Here is a 12031-nt window from a genome sequence, read left to right on the forward strand (position 1 = left end):
GCAATGAGGCCTAATAATTATTGCCAAACATAAAACACAGTGAGACTCAAATATTAATTAGCAACAAAGGTCCAATAAATGCATTTCCTGACATATAGTCATGGGACGGTCAATAGAATATAAATTTGAGGACCAGAATTAAAAAAGTGAAGCAGCACAGACACATTTAATTCAACAATGCTATAGATGGCAAACTTGTGTTTGAGCAACTAGACAATGGACTTGTACCCTTAACATGGGAAGTTTTGAACTTGTTTGAAGGATTTTCTTTTAATTCATTCCTTTATTTTCTGGTCAGATCAGCAATGACTGTCTATCCCTAATAGTCCTCAATAAATTTATTGGTGTTTAAACCAGAAAACAAAGACAGCAAGTCATTACAAAAGAAATAGCATGTAATAAATGCAATAAATAGAGCAAGGAAGGATGCATTAGGTTAATTAAGCGTTGCCATAATTAGGTCGAGCTTTGTTGATATACATCTCCTAACCTAGCGAAGCATATTCTTGGATTACAGAAGATTCATCATACGTTTACTGGATTGATTTCTGGGTAAAAGGGTTGACCTCTAAGGAGAGGTTGAGCAGACTAGGTTTATATTCTCTGGGCATTTAGAAGAATGAGAGATGATCTCGTTGAAACATATAAAATATTTAGAGGACTTGACAGGCATATTGGCGCTGAGAGGCTATTTCTTATGGCTATTGAGTCTAGAACTAGAGCTCAGTCTCAAGACAACAAGTCAGCCATTTTGAACTGACATGAAGAAACATTTCTTCACTCCGGACAATGAATCTTTGGACTTGTTCACTCACTGAGTTGTGGTCAATGAGTAAATTCAAAAACGAGATCATCAGATTTTTGGGCACTAAGGAAATCAAGAAGTGGATTTGTTATTGTAAATGCAGACTTGATCTACTGAATAGTATAGCAGACTCAAAGAGTCCTGTGGCCTATTCCTGCTCCTACTTCTTATGAAATCATGCATGAATAGATCTTTTTAGGCCCTGTACTTTCCTGTATCGCTAGTATAGAGTTGTTTAGTCTTTTAAAGTACTTAGTTTTCCTTGGAAAATCTGAGGACACCACTCTTCGACAATTTATGAATTTGATAAGTTCAACTGCACAAGTAAAAGTAGGTGCTACTGATGATTTAGAACATAGTCTATTCACACTGAAGTTAGGGTTTACCAAAAACAATACTAAAATTAGAATAGTGAAACTAGATTCAAGTAACTCTGATAGAGGTTTAATTATACCACGTCATTCTTCCAACCTTGATTAAATTACAATAGACAAAACCAAATATCAAAAATTGAAATGAAACCTACTAGGAAATTCACAAATAAAATCTCAACACTTATGAACATATAAAAAGGGCAAAAGACAATCAGAATATCCAACCTGCTCCAGCCCTAAAGTCCAGATGTTTAATTGGTCCTGTCTCATCAATATCATGGCTCCAAGCTGGGTAGCGACATGATGAATGACAAAAGCAGCAGCAGGTAAAACATAACTCCCAAATTCCCCTCCAATTTATACACTAACTAGACTTGAATATATACCAAATCAGATTTCACCTTTGTTAGGTTAATATCTTGGACGTCCCTACTGAGTATTGCACAAAAATAGTTTTTCTATCTAGTGTTCTAATTGGTATACTTCACTTTCCTTTTTCAAACCAAATACTTGAGCAGTAACTATGAATTATCTAAAACAACCGAAGTGCAACCTTAAAATCAGCCATCAGCTCCTATATTTCAGTGAAAGACCAATGACCCAAAATGTCTAGGCCCGAAACGTCAGCCTTCCTGCTCCTCTGATGCTGCTTGGCCTGCTGTGTTCATCCAGCTCTACACCTTGTTATCTCAGATTCTCCAGCATCTGCGGTTCCTACTATCTCTGACCCAAAATGTTTGTTAGTTTGTTGGTCTTTGGATGCTATGAGATCAACTAAGAATTTACAGCATTTCTATTTCTGTTTGAGATTTCCTGCATCCATGATATTTTGCTTTCATTATGTTAAAGAAAATTGGAGACAGTGAATTTCAAATTACTTTACCCTAAAAACACTGTCCAATGTGAGTTTCCCAAGTTCAGATCTCATGGTTGTTTGGGCCAGCTGAGTTACTGCATACTCAGGATCTTCAACTCCATAACTTGCCTGAAGGAGGAAGAGAAAAATTAAATTTTCATTATCCAGATCAATTCATTGCTACATATTTGAAAAGAAACATGTGAGATCTTGAACCTCATAAACAGAGGCTGAGTGCAAAAGCAGAACCTGTATAAAGCTCTCAAGACCACAACTGGCCTCCTACATGTGGTTCTGAGTTTGAGAGGGTGGACAGGAAATTGACCAGAATGATTCCATGAGTGAGAGATTTTAACTAAAAGTCTGCGTGGAAGTTGAAGTTGCCTTCCTTGGACCAAAGGAGATTGAGGGGAGGTTTGATAGCAGAAGACGAGATATGGCAGGTATGGATTAAAGCAACAAGGAAATTGTTTAAATGTGGAGATGGAGCAGAGGAATGAACGAAACTGAATGGATTACTCTAGAGTGCCCGTGTAGCCTAGTTAAGCTGAATGACCTCCTCTGTGCTGTAATGACTCTAATAACACCTAATTCTTCCTCATCATTACCTTTGCTGATTCCTCTAATGTTTCAAAATTGTCAGACGAGTTGCCATTATCCGTTGTCGACAGGGCCCTCAATCGGGTCCGACCCATCTCCCGCACTTCTGCCCTCACCCCTTCTCTTCCCTCCCGTGACAGCAATAGGGTTCCCCTTATCCTCACCTACCATCCCACTAGTGTCCACATCCAGAAGATCATCAGACGCCATTTCCACCACCTCCAGCAAGATGCCACCATCAGACACATATTCCCCTCCCCTCCCTTGTCTGCCTTCTGCAGGGACCGTTCCCTCCGGGACACCCTGGAACATACTTCCTTCACCCCCAACACCTCCCCACAGCCCTACGGCACCTCCCCCCATAACCGGCGAAGGTGCAACACCTGCCTCTTTACCTCCTCCCTCCCCAGTATCCAACGGCCCAAACATACCTTCCAGGTGAAGCAACACTTCATCTGCACTTCCAAGAATCTAGTCTACTGCATTCGTTGCTCACAATGTGGTCTCCTCTACATTGGGGGAAACGAAGCATAGACTTGGCGACCGCTTCGCAAAACATCTACGTTCTGCTCGCAAAGAAGACCCTGAACTACCTGTTGCCTGCCACTTCAATGCACCACCTTGCTACCTGGCCAACACCTCTGTCTCCGGCTTGCTACAGTGTTCCAGTGAAGCCCAGCACAAGCTGGAGGAACAACACCTCATTTTCCGCTTGGGGACCCTACAGCCCTCCGGACTCAATATTGAGTTCAATAATTTTAGGGCCTAAACTCTCCCATGTCCCAGCCCCCCCACCCCACACACCAGGCCTTGTTACCACATAGCCTGCCACTACACACCCCCTGTTGTTAGTCACTAACAGTCCCCATTAACAACTACTCGCCCTCCCAGCCTGATCATTAGCAACTCCTTTGTCTGTCCAACTGTCTTTCTCTCTCTTTGGGCTCTATCCTATCGTTTACTCCCTACCCCACCCACCTCCCTATTTTCTGCATATAAATTGACGTTTTCCCAGCCACCATCAGTTCTGAGGAAGGGTCACCGGACCCGAAACATTAACTCTGTTTTCTCCTCCACAGATGCTGCCAGACCTGCTGAGCTTTTCCAGCAACTTTGTTTTTGTTCCTGATTTACAGCATCTGCAGTTCTTTTGGTTTTTATTTGCCATTGTCCAACATTGGATGAAAAGACATTTCCTCTAACCAAGCATTGGGAAGAAACTTCTGATCACACAATGCAGTTGCTACTTCACTAAGACCGTCTATATTTCCAATTCTGAGACACCAACCCTTCCTCATTAATGTCCAGCTGAAATCCTCAACAATGCCCACGCTATCTCTTGACTGAATATTCCCATAACCTCACACATTCGACCTTGTATGTACTTAATGTTGGGTCCTAATGTGTATCAGTTCTGTTTCCCATCACCCTTGTACCTCCTTTTGTTAACTTCATTTTCTACCCATCTAGTTGTCATCAACAAATTAACTATCACACATTAAATTCCTTTGTCCAAGCCATCAATATAGACTATAAATAGTTGAGGCTCCAGCAACAATCTTTTGGCAATCCACCTGTTACAGCTTCCTCATCCAAAAATGATCCAGTTGGCCCTAATGTTTCCTGTTAGCTAACTATCCTTTAGCCAAGCCATTGTGCTAGGATGTGATGTAGAGTGTAGTAATTTTTGATTACGAAATCCAGTCAAAGAATCATACAGCACGGAAACAGACCCTTCAGTCCAACTGTCCATGCCAACCATCATTCCAAACTAAACTAGTCCCATCTGCCTGCTCTTGGCCCATATCTCTCCAAACATTTCACATTCATGTACTTATCTAAATGTCTTTTAAACATTGTAACTATATCTGCATCCACCAGTTCCTCTGAAAGTTCATTCCACACACAAACCACTGTGTAAAAAAAAAAGTCCCTCATGTTTTTTTTTAAATCTTTCTTCTCTCATCTTAAAAGTATGTCCCCTGGTCTTGAAATCCCTCACCCTAGGGAAAAGACAGCTGCTATTCACCTTATCTATACCCCTAATTATTTTATAAACCTCTATAAGGTCATCCCTCAACCACCTACAATCCACTGACAAAAGTGCCCAGCCTTTTCCTTATAACGCAAACCTTCCATTCCCAGCAAAATCCTGGTAAATCTCTTCTGAACTCTCTTCAGCTTTAATAATATCATTCCTTTAACAGGGAGACCACAATTGGACATAGTAGTCTAGAAGAGGCCTCACCAAAGTCCTGGACAAATGTCAAATCCCTTTTGGAAATTCAAATACACTATATTTACATGTTCCCTTTAGCAACTAGTTTGTCATTTCCTCAAGAAATTATAGTAAGTTCCTTTTCACCAAACTATGATGACTGCCTGATCATATTATAAGTTTCTAAGTTTCTTGCTGGAACCCCCTTAATAACCGATACTAGCAAGATCACTGTGCAAGCTGTTAGGATCGTTTGCCTATAGCTTGTGACTTCCTTCCTTCTTGAATTAAGGTGTTGGATTTATTACTTTCCATTCCACTGGGACCCTTCCAGAATCTAAGGAATTTGCCTCAACTGTCGTTGCAGCCACTTCTTTGAAGAAACCAAAAGAACTGCAGATGCTGTAAATCAGGAACAAAAACACAAGTTGCTGGAAAAGCTCAGTAGGTCTGACAGCATCTGTGAAGAAAATCAGAGTTAATGTTTCAGAACTGTGTTCTGAGGAAGGGTCGCCAGACCTAAAATGTTAACTCTGATTTTTCTTCACAGGAGCTGCCAGGCCTGCTGAGCTTTTCCACCATCTTCTGTTTTTGTTCGTTTCTTTGGAAAGCTTGGAAATGCAGGCAATGAGGTGCTGGGAAGTTTAATAGTTCTTCCAGTACCTTTTTCTGGATGATGGTGATTATTTTAAGTTCCTCCCTTTCATCTCTATCTTCAAGATTCTTTGGTAAGTTTTCTAAGTCTTCTACAGTGAAGACAAATACAAAATACCTATTCAATGCTCTGGCATTTCTTGCTTTCCATTATTAATTCCTCAGACTCTCTCTCTAGAGAATCCATACATATTTTAGTTACCCTTTTCCTTTTTGAATATTTGTAGAAATTCTTAGTTTGTTTTTATTTTTCCAAATAGCTTTCTTTCATACTCTTAACTTTTTGGTTTATTTGAGTCATTAAGGCTGTACTATTTACATGTTCCTAATTCTGAGTTTCTGAATTCATTTTGTGTTTTAATACAATTACTAACTAGTTACTTCTATGACACAAATGTGCAAGCATGCAAAAATTTATAAAAACAGCAAAATTTATCAAATAAACAGTTTTATAATGTCACAACAGTTCACAAACAATGACAAAAAAATTAAAAATGTCACTTGCCCTACCTTGTATGGGTCAATTATTCGTAAATATAGTACACCATCAATCTGTAAAGTCACGTTATCTGTAACAGTGATTGAAAAGTTGTTAATTTTGCACATTTGATTCAATACATTTGTTAATGCAACTAATGGGACTGAACAGCAGCTTAATTGTAGCCCAAAACTAAACCAGGGTATTTCACAACTATTAAACTATGAATGCAGTCATGATTAAAAGGATTGTGGGTGATTTTATGCAAATAAAAGGCAAAATCTTTAAATATTAAAATCTATTAGTTTAAAACTTACGCTGTTTCTTGATGTCCATTCCTATAATAATTGATTACAGGACAGTGGAGGTGAACAGAAGATTACCTGACTTTACTGGTGGATATAGCGAGTGGTCTGTAATAGTCCCATTGCTTTCATTAAAAGCACAAATGTTTTGGACTTAGGTATTGAGCGTAATTTGTAAGTTTGGGTCCAGTGTAAAACTTGACAACACAGAAGACAGTTAGCGGAATAGACCAGTGAAATGGGGAAGCACATGGCAGATGCAATTTAATGCAGCTTAAGTAAAAATGATGCAACTTGGGAGCAACAACATGGCAAGGCAGTTTTATCTAATTTTGAGTGGGTAGCTAGAATAGAGGGACCACAGGTACTTGTTTATAAATCTTTGAATTTGGCATCACAAGCTGATAAAAGCTTCATGAAATACTTTCCTTTCTTAATAGGGGCATTAAATACAAACAAGGAAGTCATGTTCAGCCTGGTTAGGCATCAGCTGGTGTACTGCATATTATTCTGGGCATCACGCTTCTGGGATGATGTCAAGGCTTTGGAATGGGTGTACAGATTAAACGAAAGAAACCAGGAATGAGGGATTTCAATTAAATGGAGAGATTGGAAAGACTCCTACGGGCAGAGAAGGTAAAAGGAAAACCTAACATACATGGTCAAAGGTTTGTGAAAATTTGATAAAACAGGGAGAAACTTGCCTCTAGCAAACAGTTGGGAAACAGGTTACAGATTTAAAACAATGTCTTTGACAGAAGAACTTGAGGGGAAATTGAGACAACTTTGTCACACAAGGGTTGCAAAGTTCTAGGTCATACTACCTGAAAGAGTGGTGGAATCAGATTGCAGAGGAATTTTTGAAAGGTCATTGGACATGCACTTGAGTCGGACTAATTAGAAGGAAAAATCTGGAGTGGAGGACTAAAGTAGACGGCACCTTCAAAGAGCCAGCATAAGCACAAGGACTTATGCTGGGCTACAGGTGTCTATGACTCCATGGAGACATGTGAATTGTCCATGCATGTGAAATTTTGTCAATGCAAGATCATGTTCTTGCTAATTTTGCCAACAGGTTGCTACCCTGGCATGGTACTGAAACAGCTTTCATCAGTCACAAGTAATATCCAGTGTGACTGTGACAAATGCAAACCATCCTTCCTGACCTGTTTGCAGACTTTGACATGTTTGACCAAATCATCCTCTTCCAAAACCTCTTTGTAGCCATCCAATTAGGTAGGTATGCAATCACTTGGTTCCATTCTTAACTATTTTACTGCAGTCAGAGGATCATTTGCAATGATTTCTCTTCCCGCTCCTGAATCATTTCTCCTGGTGGCCCCCAGCATCTACCTTTTACCCCTCCTATTTCTCATTGATCTGCTAACTACATGGTAACGACTTCTGAACAAACATCATCAGTTTACACAAGTACTTGGCAACACTAAGCTGTACCGTACTATTAATGTCAATGTGGTATATTTGGACTTTCAGGAAGAGTTTGACAAAGAGCCGCATAAGAGATTATTGTGCAAGATTCAAGTGCATGGGATTGGGGAAAGTGTATGGAAATGGATACAAAACTGGTTGGCAAAGAAGGAACAAAGAGTAGGAATTAATGGGTCCTTTTCAAATTTGCAGCCAGTAACTATTGGAGTGACACAGGGAGCAGTGCTGGGACTCCAGCTATTCACAATATATATATTAATGATTTGGACAAGGGAACAAAATGTAACATTTCTGAGTTTGCAGATGATACCAAGTTGGGTGGGAGAGTGAACTGTTACGAGAATGCAGAGATCCTTCATCATGATCTGGACAGGTTGGGTGAGTGGACAAATCAATGGCAGATGCAGTATAATTTGGATAAATGTGAGGTTATTCACTTTGGAAGCAAAAACAAGAAGGCAGATTATCACCTGAATGACTGTAAATTGGAAGAGGGGAGTGTGCAGTGGGACTTCAGTGTCCTTGTGCACCAGTTGCTGAACGTAAGCATGTAGATGCAGCAGGCAGTAAAGAAGGCAAATGGTATGTTGGCCTTCATTGCGAGAGGTTGAGAGTACAGGAGCAGGGATGTGTTGTTGCAGTTGTACAGGGCCTTGGTGAGACCACATTTGGAATATTGTGTGCAGTTTTGGGTCGCCCTTTCTGAGGAAGGATGCTCTTGCTCTCGAGCGAGTGCAGTGAAGGTTTACCAGGTTGATTCCGGTGATGGCGGGTCTGACGTATGAGGAGAGATTGACTAGGTTAGGCTTGTTTTCGCTAGAGTTCAGACAAATGAGGGGGCAAGTTATAGAGACTTATAAAATTCTAACAGTGTTATACAGTGTGGATGCAGGGAGGATGTTCCCAATGGTAGGTGTGTCCAGAACTCGGGTCACAGTCTGAGGATTTGTGGTAGACCATTTAGGACGGAGACGAGGGGACATTTCTTCACCCAAAGAATGGTGACCCTGTGGAATTCATTACCACAGGGAAATAGTTGATGCCAAAACACAATGTATTCAAGAGGCGGCTAGATGTAACACTTGGGGCGAATGGGATCAAAGGTTATGGGGAGAAAGCAGGATTAGGCTTTTGAGTTGGGCGATCAGCCATGATTGTGATGAATGGTGGAGCAGGCTAGAAGGGCCAAATGGCCTCCTCCTGTTCCTATGTTTCTATTAATTCATCAGTTGCCGAACCCTTAGCCATTTCTTAGTTACCTATAGGCTCATGTATTCCAATAGAAATCTGGCTGAGGTTCTGCTCTCCATAAGCCTCTCAAAAATCTGATGTCTGTGTGGATACTTTCAACACATATACCTATCATCCAAACACTCACTCCTACGTTGACTCCTGGTTAAGCTGCACCTTAACCATAGAATTATTAGTGCTGAACGAGGCCATTTGGCCCACTGTAGCTGCACCAGCTTTCCAAATAGGTATCTCACAAATGCAAAAGAATTGCACTTCTCCCTGTAATCCTGCATATTGTTTGCTTTTTACAAAAAACAACTAATTCCTTCCTGATGCCTTGATTGAGCTGTGATTTTGAAATTCTCATCCTTGTTTACAAATCCCTCGACTGCTTCACCCCTACCACCAATCTTTGAAATCTCCTCCAACCCCAAAACCCTCTACGATATCAACACCACCCATTCAGGCCTCTCGAACAACTTTTTCTTTGATTGTACTACCTCTGATAGCCATCCCTTCAGCTGCCCTGGAATTCCCTCTCCACACCTCTGTCCTATTTAAAGATGCTCCTGAAAACCAAACTCTTTGACCATCTACCCTAATATTGTTTTATATGGCTCAAAGTCAAATTTTGCTTTACAACACTCTTGTAAAGTGCCTTGGAATATTTTATTATTTTGAAGATGCTATGTCAGTATAATACACTGCATTTGGAGTTATCCCTGATTAGATAGCCAAGTTTGGCAACTTAATGCCCTGAGAAGCAGGAATGTGATTAGCTGATTCTATATCTCACAGTATACAATTCTAAAATTCTCAGGATGATGTATTGTTAATGTATCTTAAAATTCTGGTCCGGAAATACAGTTGGTATGTCATACACTCAGCGAGCTGCTTCTCTGCAAATTGAGTCCTGAGCTCTCGTGGAAGAAATCAGAGCACCCAGACAATCGGTTACCACAGCAACCTCATCCAAAAGGATTAACACATTTGCTGAATGAGCATGTTGACTGATGGTGGGTTACACAAAATATGCCACAGTTCCAATTATTGCATGTTTCATTTGTTGCAGAAAGTTTATAGTGTGCAAATAATGACAATTTTGTGAAGAAAACTCAAAATTAAATATTTATCCCAAATGTATTACAGCACTTACCTAAGGAAACAGCAGATTGTTCTGGAATATCAATAACTATCTCCTTTAAGCTCTGTACATACCTTATCCGATCTACAATTGGAATCAAGAAATTCAAGCCCTGTGTAAAACAATAGTAATTAGTTTGAGACAAATAAAAAGAATATGTTTGCTAGTATCATAAAAAGGCCCAAGGATGACAGAAAAACCTTAGTCTTAATGCAATGTCATAACCAATAGAACAAGTTTGAATATTAGATCTAAATCTACATTATACAGAATTAATGACATCATTTGTGCCTGATCAGGTGTACCCTAGGACTCAGTGGGAAGCGAGGGAAGTGATTGCTGGGCACCTTGCTGAGATATTTGTATTATCGATAGCCACAGGTGAGGTGCTGTAAGGCTGGAGGTTGGCTAATGTGGTGCCACTATTTAAGAAAGGTAGTAAGGAAAAGCCAGGTGAGCCTGACATCAGTGATGGGCAAGTTGTTGGAGGGAATCCTAAGAAACAGGATTTACAGTATTTGGAAAGGCAAGCACTGATTACGGATAGTCAACATGGCTCTGTGCATGGGAAATCGTGTCTCACCAACTGGATTGAGTTTTTTGAAAAAGTAACAAAGAGAATTGATGAGGGCCGAGCAGTGGATGCGATCTATGTGGACTTCAGTAAGGCATTCAACAAGGTTCCTCTTGGTAGGCTGGTTAATATGGTTAGATCACACGGAACATAGGGACGCAGTGGAACATTGCTTTTCAGACTGGAGGCCTGTAACCACCAGTGTGCCACAAGGTGCTGGGTCCACTGCTTTTTGTCATTTATATGAATGATTTGGATGTGAACATAGGAGGTATGGTTAGTAAGTTTGCGGAGGACACCAAAATTGGAGGTGTAGTGGACAGCTAAGAAGGTTACCTCGGAGTACAATGGGACCTTGATCAGATGGGCCTATGGGCTGAGGAGTGGCAGATGGAGTTTAATTTAGATAAGTGTGAGGTGCTGCATTTTGGAAAGGCAAATCAGGGCAGGACTTATACACTTGATGGTAAGGTCCAAAGGCAGTGGTGGAGGCTGATACAATTACAACATTTAAAATGAATAGGAAGGGTTTAAGAAGGATATAGGCCAAATGCTGGTGAATGGGATTAGATTTATTTAGGATATCTGGTCAGTATGGACGAGCTGGGCCAAAGGATCTGTTTCTGTGCTGTTTATCTCTATGACTCAATGATGTTCTTTTTTTGACTCATTTTGTGCAATGTGGGTGTCACTGGCTGGGCCCAGCATTTATTGTCTGTCCCTAGTTGCCCTTAAGAAGGTGGTGGTGAGTTGCCTTCTTGAACTGCTGCAGTCCATCTGCTGTAGGTTGACCCACAATGCCATTAGAGAGGGAATTCCAGGATTTTGACTCAGCGATAGTGAAGGAATGGTGATATATTTCCAAGTCAAGATGATGAGTGCCTTGGAGACCATTTGCAGGGATTATGGTGGGAAACCAAAACCATATTTCCAACACAGGAAAGTAGAGGTCACAATCAAATTAGTCATGACTATCAAATGGGGGAGCAGGCCGAGGCGGAGGCAATGGCCTAGTGGAATGATTGGTTGACTATTAATCCAGAAAGTCAATTAATTCTAATTCCACCAGAAATGGAATTTGAATTCAATAGAAAGTATTTGGAATTAAGAATGTCCTGATGACCATGAAACCATTATTGATTGTCTGACTGGCTCACTGATGTCCTTCAAGGAAAGAAATCTGCCAGCCTTACATGGTCTGGCTTACATGTTACTCCAGAGCCACAGCCATATAGTTGACTCTCAAATTCCCTTTGAAATGGCCCAGCAAGTCACTCAATTGTATCAATTGCTACAAATTCTCAAGAAAGTAATGAAACTGGACAGACCACATGGCATTGA

The 12031-nt window shown here is 40.5% G+C and overlaps 1 protein-coding gene across 1 annotated transcript in view; it reads right to left on the minus strand.

Annotated features, from left to right (window-relative positions):
* stoml2 (stomatin (EPB72)-like 2) overlaps positions 1 to 12031 on the minus strand; it is a 36002-nt gene that overhangs the window by 16353 nt on the left and 7618 nt on the right. Inside the window, exons 2-4 of the mRNA XM_048595421.1 lie at positions 10129 to 10228; positions 6018 to 6076; positions 2063 to 2164 (exon numbers count right to left, since the gene is read on the minus strand). Of these exons, the coding sequence (XP_048451378.1) occupies positions 2063 to 2164; positions 6018 to 6076; positions 10129 to 10228 (261 nt within the window). The remainder of the gene's footprint in view (positions 1 to 2062; positions 2165 to 6017; positions 6077 to 10128; positions 10229 to 12031) is intronic.

The sequence above is a fragment of the Rhincodon typus genome, chromosome 1, assembly GCF_021869965.1.
Source record: "Rhincodon typus isolate 14 chromosome 1, sRhiTyp1.1, whole genome shotgun sequence".
Lineage (NCBI taxonomy): Eukaryota > Metazoa > Chordata > Chondrichthyes > Orectolobiformes > Rhincodontidae > Rhincodon > Rhincodon typus.